The 16,168-nt window shown below is 55.4% G+C and overlaps 5 protein-coding genes across 5 annotated transcripts; 3 read left to right on the forward strand and 2 right to left on the reverse strand.

The window, feature by feature from the left end:
* Positions 1 to 31: 31 nt before the first annotated feature.
* Positions 32 to 591, forward strand: M421DRAFT_988 (uncharacterized protein; the record flags this gene model as incomplete). Its single annotated transcript, XM_033598659.1, has 2 exons — positions 32 to 83; positions 269 to 591. 2 exons carry the CDS (start codon positions 32 to 34, stop codon positions 589 to 591), a joined length of 375 nt encoding a protein of 124 aa, XP_033453850.1.
* A 589-nt stretch (positions 592 to 1,180) lies between these two features.
* M421DRAFT_97705 (RNA-binding domain-containing protein) lies at positions 1,181 to 2,116 on the reverse strand (the record flags this gene model as incomplete). The annotated part of the gene is made up of 1 exon (XM_033598528.1): positions 1,181 to 2,116. The coding sequence occupies one exon, from the start codon at positions 2,114 to 2,116 to the stop codon at positions 1,181 to 1,183; it is 936 nt and encodes a 311-aa protein (XP_033453851.1).
* A 1,241-nt stretch (positions 2,117 to 3,357) lies between these two features.
* M421DRAFT_88780 (uncharacterized protein) lies at positions 3,358 to 6,204 on the forward strand (the record flags this gene model as incomplete). Its single annotated transcript, XM_033597699.1, has 5 exons — positions 3,358 to 4,277; positions 4,334 to 5,268; positions 5,298 to 5,302; positions 5,426 to 5,718; positions 6,009 to 6,204. 5 exons carry the CDS (start codon positions 3,358 to 3,360, stop codon positions 6,202 to 6,204), a joined length of 2,349 nt encoding a protein of 782 aa, XP_033453852.1.
* Positions 6,205 to 7,816: 1,612 nt separating this feature from the next.
* M421DRAFT_415947 (uncharacterized protein) lies at positions 7,817 to 8,124 on the reverse strand. The gene has a single exon (XM_033590891.1). The coding sequence runs from the start codon at positions 8,035 to 8,037 to the stop codon at positions 7,870 to 7,872; it is 168 nt and encodes a 55-aa protein (XP_033453853.1). The 5' UTR covers positions 8,038 to 8,124; the 3' UTR covers positions 7,817 to 7,869.
* Positions 8,125 to 8,749: 625 nt separating this feature from the next.
* Positions 8,750 to 14,264, forward strand: M421DRAFT_415948 (multidrug resistance-associated protein 1). Its single transcript, XM_033590892.1, has 8 exons — positions 8,750 to 9,357; positions 9,417 to 12,087; positions 12,153 to 12,313; positions 12,369 to 12,472; positions 12,599 to 12,628; positions 12,682 to 12,719; positions 12,776 to 13,854; positions 13,904 to 14,264. Exons 1-8 carry the CDS (start codon positions 9,064 to 9,066, stop codon positions 14,147 to 14,149), a joined length of 4,623 nt encoding a protein of 1,540 aa, XP_033453854.1. The 5' UTR covers positions 8,750 to 9,063; the 3' UTR covers positions 14,150 to 14,264.
* The last annotated feature ends 1,904 nt before the right edge of the window (positions 14,265 to 16,168 follow it).

Below are 16,168 nucleotides of genomic sequence, written 5' to 3' on the forward strand. Positions count from 1 at the left end.
ACCGCGCGCAATACCGCTCAAAACCGACACGATGGGCTACATGCTCTACTCCATGGCGCTGTTCGTCTTCGCCGTCGGAACCAGTACGTATCCCTGTCACAGGTCGACGCCTCAGCCACAGCACCAGCCCGACTATCTACACTAGCCATCACACGTTCGTAGTAGCCATCGCACGTTCGTAGTAGCCATCACACGTTCATACTAGCATCACACGTCCATACTAGCATCACACGTCCATACCACGACAAGTCCAGACTAACCCACGCAGCACTCTACCTAACACGCGCGCGCTGGCTGCCTCTCCTCCCACGTCTCACCCCCGGACCTCTCTACTCACGCCTACCGACGTCGTTCCGCGACGACATCGAGGCCGGGCTGCACTCGAGCGCCTTCGACCTGACCAACAACGTCGAGGGCGACGGGCGGGCGGGACTGGACGAGGCGGGCAAGAAGGAAGTGCTGCGCATCATGAAGCGGAAGAACGTCGGGTTCGATGAGGCGCGGCGGTTGCTTATGCAGGAGCGGTTTAGCAAGGCAGGCGTGGGTAGTGATGGCGTGCCGAGGGATCCTAAGTTTGTGAGCTTTTCGTGAGACGGTGCAGGGTGTGCAGAGGAGGCTTGGGGTTTGGTCTGTTAGCGTTCACTTCTTGGGGATTGGCTTGAGCGTTCACTTCCTGGGATTGGCTTGAGCGTTCACTCCTTGGGGATTGGCTTGAGCGTTCACTTCTTGGGGACTGGCTTGAGCGTTCACTTCATGGGATTGGCTTGAGCGTTCACTTCCTGGGATTGGGTTGTTGGCAGTCACTTCGACGGCTTCTTTCTTTTGTTACTTGTGTCACTGGGGAGCTTCACGTGCAGAGGGACGCCTTGGTCGACTGCCGGAGGCGCGTCTGGACTTGTTCCTGTGTTGGACTCTTCTTCTTTCATTGTCTCGTATGTCTCTGCTATCCTGCTGGGTACGGACTGACCAGTATCGGTCGTCCTGCTCCGCCCTACTAATTCCACTCTCTCAACGGCTCGGCGAGAGCTCTGTCGATGCGTCTCTCTGGAATATGTCTTTTGGTCACGTGAAGCTCCCCGCTCAGCGCCTTGCCTGGCCAGAGGCGAGGCCAACGGACGCGTTCCCACTCCCTCGCGTGGTCGTGGTAGTTCAGCTCTTCTCCAGTGCTGTCTGCCGCCGCTCATCTGGGGCCAAAGCCCGGGGGCGCGAAGCCTGGCGGGGCACCCGGTGGCGGCCCGCCTGGGAAGCCGGGCGGCGGGGGGTAGAAGTTCGCAGGCGCTCCGCTCGGGGGACGTGCCGGCAGGCCGGCCGGCGGCGGTGCGAGCACGGGAGGCGCGCCAGGGGCCATGGGCGGAGGCCGGCCGTAGCCAGCGGGCGCGTTCATGCCCATGGCCATGCGCGGGTCGGCGCCCATGGGCGGTCCCGGTGGCCCGCCTGGCGCGACCATGGGCGTCGGGGCCTGGAACAGGTGGGCGGGCAGCGGCTGGACGGCGGGCGCGACGCCGTGGGCCTTGGCCTGCTTCGCCAGCATGCGCTCGGCGTCGTCGCCGTGGCGCTCGCCCTTGCCGTCCTTCTTGTAGGCGTACTGGACGGACATTTGCTTGCTCATCATGTACTGGCCGTGCATGCTGGCGATGGCGGCGTCCGAGGCATCAAAGTCGCCAAACGACACGAAGCCGTAGCCCTTGGACAGGCCATGCTCGTCGCGGGCGATCTTGGGGGCGACGGTCAGCGGGCCGAACTGGCCAAACGTGTCGTACAGCGTCTTCTCGTCGATCATGGCGTCGAGGTTGCCGACAAACAGCTCGGCGCCGACGTCGACGTTCTTCTGCTTGTCGGCCGAGGCCTTGTTGACGCGGATGCGGCTGCCGTACAGCATAACGTTGTTCATGATGCGCGGCGCGTAGTCGGCCTCGGGCTCCGTGTGGAACTCGACGAAGCCGAAGCCCTGGTGCTGGCTGTTGACGCGGTCGACGGGCATGTTGACGTTGCGCACGCGGCCGGCGTTGAGCATCAGCTCGTGGAGGATGCGCGGCGTGACGCGCTCGTGGAGGTTTCCGACGTAGACGGTCGCCTCCTTGTTCTGCTCCCAGTGGCGCGCGCTGGGTGCCGACATGGTGGGCGGTCGTCGCTGGCCTGTGGAATATGCCGGCGATGCGATGCGCGAAGTTTTGGGCCTTTTGATGCGCCAAGTTTTGGGCCTTTTGATGCGCCAAGTTTTGGACCTTTTGATGCGCCAAGTTTTGGGCCTTTGATGCGCCAAAGTTTTGGAGTTTCGATGCGCCGCACCCCCCAGCTCCGTCCACTAGCGCGAGCCTGCCCGCCGCCCGTCGAGATTTTGGCATCATCGCCGACAGCATCACCGCCGACAGAGCGCCCATCGCCCATCGCCCATCGCCCGTCGCCCGTCGTCCGTCGCCCGTCGCCCATCACCCGCCGACCACCACCGCCGACACCACCGCCGACAACCACACATCATGTTCCAGCTGTCGGAAGAGTCCAAGGCACGTCGTGCGCCGCCGCCGCACCACCACCGCCGCTAACACGCCAGCAGGAGCGCATCGCGCGCATCATCGACGTCTCCCGCGTCGCCATCCACTACGGCTACCTGCCCCTGATTCTCTACCTGGGCTACTCCCAGAGCCAGCCCAAGCCCTCTCTCATCCGGTACGCCCTCCAGCCACTCACTCCCATTCAGACCACCAGACCACCAGACCACCAGACCACCAGACCACCAGACCACCAGCTCACACACCCGCAGCCTCTTCTCTCCTCTCGCATAGCCCCGAACCACTGTCTACTCCACTGTACAACACCAGTCATTCGGCGCATCGGTATTGGGGGGATGCTGCCTGAACGCTCAGCATTCGGCGTTTGACCGTCTGCGCACGGCATAGCAGCTATACACTGTACAACAGCCATGAATGTACAACAGCCATGAATGTACAACAGCCATGAATGCACAACAGCCATGAATGCACAACAGCCATGAATGCACAACAGCCATGAATGCACAGCAACCATGAAAAGCAGAGCCTGGCCTCTACCCGAGCACTTGCAAACACAATCACCCACAACACCAGACCCCCTGCATGTGCGTGTTGCGACTGTTGCTCTCCGTTTCGTTTTCCTGCCTTTACATCCCGGCCCATGCGGCTTCCGCATTGACACTCGACAGGGCTGTTGCGGCATCATCCGTGAACGCCAATGACTGCCCGCTCCTAACCCACGTGCTGCCCGCCTGTCTGTGCATCCCCGTTCTCAAGACCAACAGCACCGACGCGGAATACTCTCCACCACAATGTCAAATGACCTCAATGAAGCCTATAATTTCACCCTCGTGTCCACCAACGATACATGACCTCGACTCCCTGGTCCGTCGTCACCAAGCCATCAGGAAGCACCGGCTTTGCAATGGATCCGAGCTGGACCGACCTCGCACCGGCCCAGTATGAGGACATTATGCGGCCTGCCGAGGGAGGGGGTCTACACCATCTCAGCAGTCTGTTGCAGATGCACACGAAATCCATACGCCTTCTCACCGAGGCCCTACAAAGGCAAGCATCTGTCAAGACTCGATACGCAGCTCTGACCTCATTCAGTGGTTCGCTTTCGCACCTGGAAGGAGCAGTGACTCCCACGGCCAACCGCTTCGACTCCACGGCCGATCGCTTCGACTCCACGGCTGATCGCTTCGACTCCACGGCCAACCGCTTCGACTCCACGGCCGACCGCGTCGACTCCATGTACGACCTGCCCGGCAGCCTCGAAGACCAGCTTGAGCAAGTCTCCCGCTTTGTAGAGCAGCTTGCTCTGCTGAACCCTGCAGCACAAGCCCCACCTATCCCGCTGCGGAACCCTGCAAGATTACCCACAGAGATGCCAGGCCATATCAGTACAGCTCCGTTTCCGTTGTCCTCACCAGCCTCATCTTCTCGAAGAGCAAGTCTGAAGACAGCATCGCCGTCCGCACCTTCTTCGATATCGAGTCCCACCAGTAACCACAGTCCACCTAGCCTGGCTGGTTCATCGCCACCAACGACACCTCGGAGACTCGATTTTGGAAGACCCTCGGCCCGCTGCTCAACCAGCACTTATGGGTCGCATACCCATCCCGAACCCAGCGAGACCAGCAGAGTCCGATCAACGTCGAGACTAAGCCCCTTCCCAGCACGGCAACGCAGCATCACGAAGCTGCACCGCAGCGGCACCACCGCAAGCCAAGAGGCTGCCTTCGAGAAAGACGCCTTCCGTAACGCCGCCGTGCTATGCGACGTGTAAGCCCTCCTTGCGTGCACTGCCCACTCACCTTAATGGTCACTGACACATTCAGCCGCGGCAGCCTGGTCGAATACTCGCAACAGACCCAGCCGGACCCCGACTGCCCCAGCGACATCGCCGACATTGAAATGGTAGAAGCATGCACCTCCTGTCGCATCGCCGTAGTCCGGAAGCGCATCCCCTCGACCGAGACACGCGCCGCGCGCTTCGTGACGTCCATCTGGGCGCTGAACAGCGACAACAACGTCCGCGTCGAGCTCAAAATAGACAAAGGCGAGGCTCTTATCCCGTACAGCTCGTACTTTTCTCCCGCCAAAGTGAGCACCACGGTCCCGTGCGAGCTGCGCTTCCACGACGTGCGCTTTGGCAACCAGCTCCTGCGCACCGCGCGCACAAGCTGGGTCAACTTCGTCTTCGCCGACGCCGCGGGCGCAACGCTCTTCCAGGGCGCGCTCATGGGGCGCACCCTGCTAGCCACGTTCCGCACGAGCAAGACGATGCGCATCCACGACGGGCCGATGGCGGCGTTTGCGTACGCCGAGCAGATGTGTGCGCTCGAGAACTTGAGGATCTGGGAGGATCCAGACTCGGGCGCCGTCATAGGCTTGGTGCACTTCTCCGCCAGCTTCAGGCCGGGATACCTCGCCTTCTACCTGAACAGCAGTACCAATCCTGTCCAAGTGGCCGAGTCCGGGCCCAGGGAAGTCAAGATCAAAGGCCTTCGTGTGCCGATTGCGGAGGCGGGGAGGGCGATGAGGAAGGACAGCGTTGTTGATGATACTGACGCGGTCGCAGAGGCTGGCGGAGTGCTCGGTGGTGCCGGGAAGGAGAGGAGGTGGAGCACGGCTGGAGTCAAGAGCAAGGGCAACAAGGTGGAGGTCGACCGCAAGAAAGTCATCAGCGGTGCGAAGATGGAGTTTGCGAGTGCGGCGGAGAAGAGCGGATTCTTGGCGCTGGTGCACGAGTATCAGACCCCCGGGAAGCTGTGTGAGTTGCCTGACTTGCTGGGCGTGAAGTGAACGTGAGCCTTTCTTTTTGAGGGTCACGTCACCACGAAGCGATCACAGTGTCGACGAGACGCTTCATCGATACTCTCAAGTCCTTGTAAAGACCACATGATGCTTACCCTCTCCATGTCTACCAGGGCCAGCTGCAGAACGCGGACTTTACCAACGTCGACTCCATAGCCAAGCACGTACACAGTCTCATACTTTTCTCCGCCACTGGCGATCGTAGCTTGAACCAGCTCTTGAACAGCGGCTTCCATCCACATATCCCGATAGGACATACAAAGAAGGACGTGGCCTTCCGCCTCGTCCCCAACACCAGGCGCCTACATCCCACCAAGGACATGGACTGGGAGCATGGCACCGACAAAGTCACACTACCTCCAATGATCTTGGGCATCAACCACAGCGTGCAGCTCAACGAGGCAAGGTATTACGGCCAAGAAGGGCGCGAGGCACTTCTTTGATACTTGAAGGACTCAGACTACAACAGTTCTGACGAAGACGAGTTCGAATCAGGTTCCTTGTAGAACTATAGCCGGCGCGCTAGGAAGGTCGCTACTTTCCATGAACCCAGAAAGCCATGCGGAAAGCATGATCGACCCGAGGCTCCATCTGACCACGATCCTGTGAATAGGCGCGCTCGGGTACGGTGAAGAGTCCACGCGGAGCGGCGACTCTACCACTCCAAATGACGCAACGGGTTTTGTCTTCTACCAGCTTGGCGCGCTTCACGAATGCGTCACAATGGCTGACTCCACCACGACCAACACCAGCGAGATCTTTGCAAAAGACTGGTACAGCACACATTACATCCTCATCGCGAACATCGACCGGCTTGGGTGTCTGGGCGAGATCTGGATCCTCGGGATCTTCTGGGGCGACAGGAACGACGTCGAACCTTCTAACTAACTAGACTCTGATTTGGCCATGATGTTTCATGGCCTTTGTCACACCACAACCGCGGAAGGGCGAAACGAGATCGCTGAAAATAATGGCTAGCAAACACCGACGCGTTTGCACATGTACGGCAGGTGGGAGCTTGCACATTCTAGATACGCAAAGTCCTCGGCACGATGAGCTGGACAATGAATGCAACGAATGTTCAACTGTGCAGTCTCATGGACACAATGACAATTGAGCTTGGAAAACGTCTCCTGCCATTTTCGATTCTCATGCCAACTCGAGCATCTCCATGCAATCTCATGGAGCGAGCTTCCAGATCTGGCCACGTCACTCTTGAGCTTCACAATCGCTTTGTTACATGGTCATTCAGTAAAGCAGTACAAGATGGGGTTTTTTGCTTGGTGATACGTAGAGCAATACAGAGACCCTGGCGCTGATCTATTGCCTTCGTTATCTAGGCTCCGTGCCGCAATCTTATATACAAACAATTCAAGTCTATTAGATATGCTGGGGATGGCTACAACACTGGATTGTAGGTCTCTCACTCCTCGAACAAGATATTGCTCAGACCCTCAACCAAAGTTGCGACTTAATCACAACTCTTCGTTTTTGGCTGGTGGCCCGCCTAGCTCTAACTCGCTTCCATTCCTTGTAGGTACCGTATTGCAGGCCAAACCCGCCAATGCCGAGTCTTGTCGTCTTTCTAATTTACCAACTCCGGCTTATCTCAACATGGTCATCGGCACTGCCACACTTGTTAGATACGATAATTGGTTAGATACGACAATTGGCTAGATACGATAATTGGTTAGATACAACAATTGGTTAGACACGACAATTGGTTAGATACGACAATTGGTTAGATACGACAATTGGTTAGATACGACAATTGGTTAGACACGATAATTGTATGCATGGGCAACGAACCCAGGTCACAGAGCGTACGTGTGCTGCAACAATTGATGTTTTGAATCTTCAAGATCGGCTTAGGTATCACAAGCCGCGACTGCAGAAGCGTGAAATCGACAAGAAGCCTCCCTCACCGCGCCATCGGCCTCCCTTGAAGAATGCAAGGATCTGGTCCTCGATAATGATCTGATAGAATCGACGAGGTGGTAAGGTGGGTCGGCATTCCCGCTCTTGCCTCCGCAACTCAACCATCACCTGACAGTGTATGCTCAACTCATGGACGAAGCGTGACATTCACCCTCACATGACGATCGGATGGCTCGATGATATCACCTTTCAACTGGATCCTAATTCCAGATTCTTGAGCCGAACAGGAAAGTGCTACTTCCTCCTCCTAACCCAGAAGAAGATGTACGGCGAGACCAAACCGTACCAAATCATAGGCATCAACCGCGGTATCTTTGCGTTGAAACCTCAATCAATCGATGAGAGCATTCACAGCGATGACAACGATACTGAGGATGACAGCGACACGGGAGCTCGCACGAATACCAAAAGACTGTCCGAGATGGCGGGTGCATGCCTGGTTGGGAACAGCGAGAGCGATAAGTCTGACTTTGTTTTCCATCAGCTCGGCGAAGTACAGCCCAACAGCTCGATCAAATCACTCGTAAACACTGACGGAAGGCTTCTGAGGTTGGATTGATCACCAGCAAGAATGTCCTGGTCGTCTTGATCGACGAGCTGCCCGATAAGACAGAGACAGCTAGTTCCATCTGGAAGTCGTACATCTACCGGCTCCTGGTAGAGAGAGACGACTCTGGGCGCTATCGTGACGATTGATGTGAGCGTTACCCGGTGATCTGGTTCCACGCTTGTGCACCAGACTCAAGAGAGCGGACAGTTGTGCGAAACCTGGAGCAGGATACGGCATCAGAGCCCATCAGGAAACGAAATGGGAATATGTTTGAGACCAGCTTCGAGTCCGTTGGTCGCTTTCGACTATCAGACAGGAGGATTGTGAGGCAGATTCGGCACAGCGGTGTCGACGCAACAGCTGGAGGCTCTTCGTCTATACGAAGAGCCTCGATGTGCTCGTTAAGAAGATGTTTGGTACCTTGAAAGAGGAAATTGTCAAGGCTTTTGCGTATCTGGTGTCTGCTCAGCACGTTGGTAAAAATTGCATCGCTGTTGACTGGGCGCTCCACTGATAGAAACTGTGGCTCCTTTCAGTTGCGTATGCACTCGACGCTACGCCCCCAGTCCTTTGACGCCCACCGATGGTCAAATAGAACAGAAATGACTCCACCAAGTATGTTCTTGAGTGCTCTTCAGCACCTTTATCGCGGGGTGGCACTACTCGGGCGCAGCCATATTTGAAAAGTCTGATGGCTCATGCAGACGGACAGAAAATCGTAGCTCGTTCATAGCGCTCTACAGCAGTTTCAGAATTCGAATTCCCAACTATGTCCTATGTGTCAAGGCAAAAGTTTGGCCACACTTTCACCCTTATCATTGTTCATTGACAGACTAATGAAGAACAATGCATTGCACGTGATTATGAACTAGCTCCGCGATTCGGGATAGCTTTCGAGCTTGTCATTGCACGTCAGAATGTCAATTGCCCTGTAATGCCCGCGGACCCGGTCCGGGCATGAGTACCCTGATCGCGGAATTTAAAGGCAGCATTGTTGACCAGATGCTCAAGTAGTATTTCCATTATAATAATGAAAAAAAAAACACTTTACGAAAAACCGAACGCACCGCAGCCTTGTGCTGACAAACCGACAGATCCCCCGCTAAAGCCGGTTCGATGACGGAGCTGACGAATTGTCCGAGCGCTCTTCGCAAAAGACCAACCACGCGAGCGCGTCTGTGATTTTTCTTGTACGCCGCCCAAACTCGCAAAGCCTGTGACTCTGCGACATAGAGCCCGGCCGCGCGTACAACGACACACCCAATGCAGGGACAGCAAATTCCTTTCCTGCCGTCCTCCCTGCTCGAGCACGGCGCCGATGGCAGCTTCGGTTATCTTCAGGCATCGAAGGTCAATCGTCAGCCACTATGCGGGAACAGCGAGGGTTGGGGTCCCCTCAGTCCCATTCGATTCGACTTCACGCCATGTTTCCTCGATGTCTGGATCATGGCGGTCGCCGTGTGGGGAATTGTAGGAGGAGCAGGCGCGTTGTATTATCTATTTAGGAAATGCACGCCGCAGCCTGTCAAGCAGAACTGGCATTTCTACGCCAAACTGGTGGGGTTTACCGCACACTATAGTACTTTGAATTTCCACTGACTGAATGCGCTTGGCAGATTACCCTCGGAGCTCTCATCGCCACGACTGCTGTACAAGCTGCCCTCCAAATCAAATACTTTGCAGGCATCTGGGCTGGGGATTTCCGCTTCTGGACCACCGTCGTCACGGTTGTGTCTCTCCTCGTCGTCTTCTACATCCAGTACATTGAGCACTGGCGCTCACGCAATGCCAATGGAGTCGTCCTTTTTTATTGGCTGCTCTTCATCGTCGCGAACGGCGTCAAGCTTCGCTCGCTGGTGTCACAGCAGCTCTACAAAGAGCATGTCGCATACTTCGCCGTCTTCACTGCTAGCGTTGGACTGGCTGCGATTGAGTTTGCGCTGGAGTGGCTGGTGCAGAAGCGCTTGAGCGACTACGACGCGCTGGGCGATGACGATGAATGTCCCTACGAATATGCTGACATTTTCTCGGTCCTCACATTCGGATGGATGACCCCCATGATGAAGCGTGGCTACAACACCTTCCTCACTCAGGATGACCTGTGGAACCTCAGAAAGCGCGATTCGACCAAGCACACCGCTGCGAAGTTCGAAGAGAACTGGGGTTATGAAGTGGCGAACAAGAAGAGCCCTTCGCTGTGGATGGCGCTGTTCCGCTCTTTCGGTGGCCCGTACTTCCGCGGTGCGTGCATCAAGACAATCAGCGACTGCTTGAACTTCGTACAGCCGCAGCTGCTCAGGCTGCTCATCACCTTCGTCAAGTCTTATGAGACTGAGAACCCTCAGCCTGTTGCACGCGGCGCAGCTATCGCACTTAGTATGTTTGCTGTGTCTGTCTCCCAGACTGCTGCACTCCACCAGTACTTCCAACGATCTTTCGAAACGGGTATGCGGATCAAGTCCTGTTTGACTGCTGCCATTTACTCCAAGTCTACCCGCTTGTCCAACGAAGGGCGAGCCACCAAGTCGACTGGAGACATTGTCAACTACATGGCTGTCGATACTCAACGTCTCCAAGACCTTGCTCAATACGGACAGCAGCTGTGGTCAGCACCCTTCCAGATCGTTCTTTGCATGCTCTCTCTGTACCAGCTCCTCGGTGCGGCATGTTTCGCAGGAGTAGCAGTGATGATCGTCATGATCCCCATCAATGGTGTCATTGCACGTCTGATGAAAACACTGCAGAAGGAGCAGATGAAGAACAAGGATGCGCGTACTAAGCTCATTTCTGAGATCCTGAACAACATGAAGTCCATCAAGCTATATGCCTGGACAACCGCCTTTGCCAATCGCCTCAACTACATTCGAAACGACCAGGAACTCAAGACTTTGCGCAAGATCGGTGCTACCCAAGCCTTTTCCACATTCACATGGTCTACAACTCCCTTCCTGGTTTCATGCTCGACGTTCGGCGTGTTTGTCTGGACTCAAGACCAGCCTCTGACCACCGACATTGTATTCCCTGCCCTGACGCTGTTCAACCTCCTCACCTTCCCGCTCGCAATCCTGCCCATGGTCATTACTGCGATCGTCGAAGCCAGTGTCGCCGTCAGCCGTCTCACGAGCTATCTGAGCGCCGATGAGCTTCAAGCCGATGCCGTCCGTCGGGAACCTCCTGTCGAAGAGAACGGCGAGGAGTCGGTCCGCATCAGAGATGCGAGCTTCACTTGGGACAAGAATGCCGTACGTCGCACTCTTGAACACATCAACCTCACCGCGCATAAAGGTGATCTAGCGTGTATCGTCGGTCGCGTTGGATCTGGAAAGTCGTCCCTTCTACAGGCGGTATTGGGTGATCTGTGGAAGATTAACGGCGAGGTGGTTCTTCACGGAAAGTCAGCCTACGTACCACAGCAAGCTTGGGTAATGAACGCCTCTGTACGCGAGAACATTGTATTTGGTCATCGTTGGGATCCTCAATTCTACGAGAAGACCGTGAACGCTTGCGCCCTGCGCGATGATTTCGCCCAGCTTCCGGATGGTGATCAGACGGAGGTCGGTGAGCGCGGTATTTCCCTCTCAGGAGGACAGAAAGCTCGTCTGACTCTTGCGCGTGCTGTATACGCTCGCGCTGACGTCTACTTGCTCGATGATTGCTTGTCAGCTGTGGACCAACATGTTGGGCGACATCTGATCAACAATGTCCTAGGTCCTAATGGTCTTTTAGCGGGTAAGACTAGGATTTTGGCTACTAACTCCATCCCTGTCTTAGTCGAAGCCGATATGATTATGCTCTTGCGCGAGGGCAAGATCCTCGAGAGGGGCAACTACACCCAGCTCATGGCCATGAAGGGCGAGATTGCCAGCTTGATCAAGACATCGCAGAACGAGGACCAGAACGAGGATAGTGCTCCATCGGAGAGCGTCATCAGTGACGAAGAGTCTACAGTCTACGGTGGCAGTCCGGCTTCGGACGATAACCAGAGCAGGGAGGAGGCTGAGGCTGCCCAGGAAGGCGCGTCCCATCTCGCGCCTCTCAGGACCGGTAACAGCACGGCCCGTAAACACAGTTTTGCAACTCTTCGCCGCGCCAGCACTGCCAGTTTCAAGGGACCACGTGGCAAGACGACGGACGAAGAGAATGGTCTCAAGAGCAAACAATCGAAGGAGTTCTCGGAACAAGGCAAGGTCAAATGGTCTGTGTATGGCGAGTATGCAAAGACTAGCAACGTAGGTGCAGTCGTCATCTACCTGGCACTCCTTGCCGGCGCTCAGACAGCATCCATCGGTACGCGACCCGCGATTGGCTCGTCACTTCTCTGACTTGAGATGACAGACGCTAACATCATGCAGGTGCAAGTGTCTGGCTCAAGCGATGGTCTGAGGCGAATCAGCGCGCAAACGGCAACCCACATGTGGGTAAGAATATCGGCATCTACTTTGCATTTGGTGTTGGATCTGCTGCGCTCGTGGTCGTGCAGACGCTCATCCTTTGGATTTTCTGCTCGATCGAGGTACGTTCAAGTTTGCTCTTCAGGTCGCACCGCGCAAGACTAATGCGAAACACAGGCCAGCCGCAAACTGCATGAGCGGATGGCATTTGCCATCTTCCGCTCTCCAATGAGCTTCTTCGAAACTACACCTGCAGGACGTATCCTCAACCGTTTCTCTAGGTATGTGCCTTCCATCGCCAAGTTTGGTATCATTCATGCGGCATGATCATGCGCCTTCTGTATGCAGATTATGCAGCGATCTTGCACCCGTTTCGTCTCGTGCTGCTGCTGACAGACCATGTTTAGCGATATCTACAAGGTAGATGAAGTGCTAGCGTAAGTTCATCCCGGCGTCGAGATATTCGCGGGCCACAAACTGACGTATGCAGTCGAACATTCAACATGTTGTTTGTCAACTCAGCCAGAGGTATGTAGCCGTCTCGGCATGCATTTGTGATACCTTTGATTGACGTGAATGTGCAGCTGTGTTCACCCTGGTTGTGATCTCCGCGGGAACTCCGATCTTCGTCTCTATTATTCTGCCGCTAGGTGCGCTGTATCTCTACATCCAGAGATACTACTTGCGCACCTCGCGGGAGCTCAAGCGACTTGACAGCGTTAGCCGCAGTCCTATCTATGCGCACTTCCAGGAGTCGCTGAGTGGCATGAGCACTATCCGTGCGTACAACCAGCAGAGGCGCTTCGAGCTAGAGAACGAGTGGCGAGTGGACGCAAACCTGAGGGCATACTATCCGACCATCAGCGCCAACAGATGGCTGGCTGTGCGTCTGGAGTTCCTGGGATCCATCATCATCCTAGCTTCTGCAGGCTTCGCTATCATCTCCGTTGCCAGCCACAGCGGTCTCTCAGCCGGTATGGTTGGTCTGGCAATGTCGTATGCGCTCCAAATTACCCAGTCACTCAATTGGATCGTCAGGCAGACTGTGGAAGTAGAAACCAACATCGTATCTGTAGAGCGTGTACTCGAGTACGCCGCTCTGCCAAGCGAGGCACCAGAAGTCATCTCGAAGAACCGACCGCCTATCAGCTGGCCATCACAGGGCGCTGTCTCCTTTAACAATTACAGCACCCGATACCGACCTGGTCTGGATCTTGTGCTCAAAAACATCAATCTGCAGATCAAGCCGAATGAGAAGATCGGTGTCGTCGGTCGTACAGGCGCGGGCAAGAGTTCGCTTACACTTGCGCTTTTCCGCATCATTGAGCCGTCAGAGGGTTATGTAAGCATCGACAACCTCAACACTAGCACAATCGGCCTTTTGGACTTGCGCAGACGACTTGCCATCATCCCGCAAGACGCAGCGTTGTTCGAGGGTACTGTTCGTGACAACCTTGATCCGGGACATGTCCACGACGACACAGAGCTTTGGAGCGCGTTGGAACATGCTCGTCTCAAGGAGCATGTTGCTAGCATGCAGGGCAAGCTGGACGCGCGAGTTCATGAAGGAGGGTCCAACCTCAGCGCTGGCCAGCGTCAACTGGTGTCCTTGGCCCGTGCCCTATTGGCTCCAAGCAACATCCTCGTCCTGGATGAAGCCACTGTAAGTTTTGGTTTGCCGTGATCATCTATCTCCTACTGACTGTTTCCAGGCTGCCGTTGATGTAGAAACCGATGCCATGCTACAAACCACCCTGCGTTCCAGCATGTTCAAAAACAAGACCATCATCACCATTGCCCACCGGATCAATACAATCCTCGACAGTGACCGCATCATCGTCTTGGACAGGGGTACAGTGGCCGAATTTGACAGCCCGGCCGAGCTTGTAAGAAGAAAGGGCCTCTTCTACGATCTGGTCAAGGAAGCGAACCTACTCAACAGTATCGAGGGGAATTAATCACAGTGTACGTGAATAGTGTATTTAGTGTAGAACAAAAATAGTGAGTTATAATCGCTCATAAAAACGCTTATGAGTTCATAACCATCAACGGAAGGCCAAACCCGCCCTCGACGCTCAAAAACTGCCTATCGCACAGATTCATGATTAGCAATGGCAATGACGTGTTCTGTGGAAGCATTCCTCTCCAGCCTCGCGCCCTCCAGAAGGTCCGCCAAATTTGCCACCAGGGTGGCTACGAGCCGTTGCGCCCTGGCCGTCGGGCGGCCAGCGGCTTCTTTTCCCCATCAGCCATGGCGCACGGAGCATCACGCTTCGGGATTGCCCGCAGGTCGACCACGATCCGACACACGCTAACGGGCGGGGACGCCGTGTGGGACTGCCATTGCCATATGTCAAAATGTGTCATTGCAGCGTGGGTGGTGGGCGTTTCGCCGTGTGGTCTGCGCGTGGTAGCGGGCGTCTCGCTTGCAGACTTGCATGGGCGTCTCGCTTCACACCCTCCTACTCATGCTGACTGGTGACGGCCCCTGCTGAAAGTCACTCTGTGTAAGGCGTGTGATGTGCCAAGTGAGGTGTGATGGGTGTACGGAAATAGTACCGGGAAGGGGGAAGGCAACGCCGCTGTGAGGGGGAGTGATGATGCATGTGCATGTTGCACAGCGAGGCGGGGTTTGACAGCAGTGCGGTGCAGTATCTTGGAAATGAGTGCCGCATCCTCCAGGCTGGCTGTCTAGAATCGATCCCGACCTCGGATTCGTTTCTGTCACTTATGGGGCAGTGGAGCAACATCAACGTCAATTATTGAGCTTCGAACTGGCAGTTGGAGCTCGTCGTGCTTAAAAGCTTGAGGACCGTTCGGCGTTCGCCGTTACTTCGTATGAAATAGTCTCGATTTCTGAGCGTTAGATATTGCGTATGTGCATCGCGAATATTGCTCCCTTTGTGGTCATGTATGGGGCCTCGTATGTTTGCTTTTTGTGATGAACTGTTCATCGACAAGGTTCTCGAATCCGGTTTGGGCAGGGTCAGGCCGGACTGTCACACCAATCTAGGCAAGATCAGACCAAGGACCAGGATGTTCAACGCGCATCTTGCACACCAGCATTGCCGCGCTTTCTTTGTGGCAGGTAACATCTCTCTAAGGCTCTAATTAGCATGGCAACGGTTCCTAGTCGGGAGAAGTCCCTGAACTGTTTACGAAGCGGGTCGGCCGGAGGTATGAATAACGAGAATGGCGGGAATCATTGCCGACGTCCAATCCGAGACATCACCACAAGGTTTTCAATATTGACGTGATATGCGCGCGCATGAGAATAGAATGTAAAACCAGCAGGAGTCTCTGTACCTAAAGGTCGTTAACACCACCATTCTGACCGTTCGATTGCGGTGCAACACATGCCTATGCGCTGTAAATCCTCATACCGTCAAGCGTAGCACAAAGCGTGCTGCGCGCAGCTTCGACAATTTCTACGGGGCGAGGTGCAGGTCTTGCCTGCCTCAGGCAAGACCACCGAGTCGCTCAGTATGTGGACCTGCGGCTGCCCTGATCATAGCTACGCTGAAGCGTACGTGCATGCTGCCGACCGCAACTGTCGTGTTCAACGTACATGCCCCGGTCAGCTTGCCTCGCCTCGCCTCGCTCCGCGGCAACCATGACAAACAGAAAATTGACATGTAGAATAGGTACCCTGACCCTCTCTGCATCCATTTCAGATAATCACGTAGCTGCGTTCGGAAGGAGAAGTCTTGGAGATCGGTAAGTTGACACAAATGAATTTACTGATTACACCGCTTGGAAAGACTTCGTAATCAATGATGCTTCCAAAGTACCGTATGAACACCATAAAGTGACCGAGAAATCATAGTGTGGCCGGCATCATGCCTTCAGCTGCCAGTCATTGTGAAGCGCAACGTCGTCGTTGCCGCTGGGCCCACATGAGCACATCATGTATCACGAGCTGCTCCTAAGCGAGCTTCCGAATTGAGCGACTCGCATTGTAAATTAGCATGAGTGTG

The sequence above is a fragment of the Didymella exigua genome, assembly GCF_010094145.1.
Source record: "Didymella exigua CBS 183.55 unplaced genomic scaffold M421scaffold_2, whole genome shotgun sequence".
Taxonomy (NCBI): Eukaryota; Fungi; Ascomycota; class Dothideomycetes; order Pleosporales; family Didymellaceae; genus Didymella; species Didymella exigua.

Excerpts from the sequence above, each read along its gene's own strand:
- M421DRAFT_415947 (XM_033590891.1), bottom strand. The coding sequence starts at position 8,037 with ATGCCGTATCCTGCTCCAGGTTTCGCACAACTGTCCGCTCTCTTGAGT.
- M421DRAFT_415948 (XM_033590892.1), top strand. The coding sequence starts at position 9,064 with ATGCAGGGACAGCAAATTCCTTTCCTGCCGTCCTCCCTGCTCGAGCAC. Across the intron at positions 12,720-12,775 it reads GTTTGTCAACTCAGCCAGAG|CTGTGTTCACCCTGGTTGTG; the intron begins GTATGTAGCCGT and ends GTGAATGTGCAG. Across the intron at positions 13,855-13,903 it reads TCGTCCTGGATGAAGCCACT|GCTGCCGTTGATGTAGAAAC; the intron begins GTAAGTTTTGGT and ends GACTGTTTCCAG.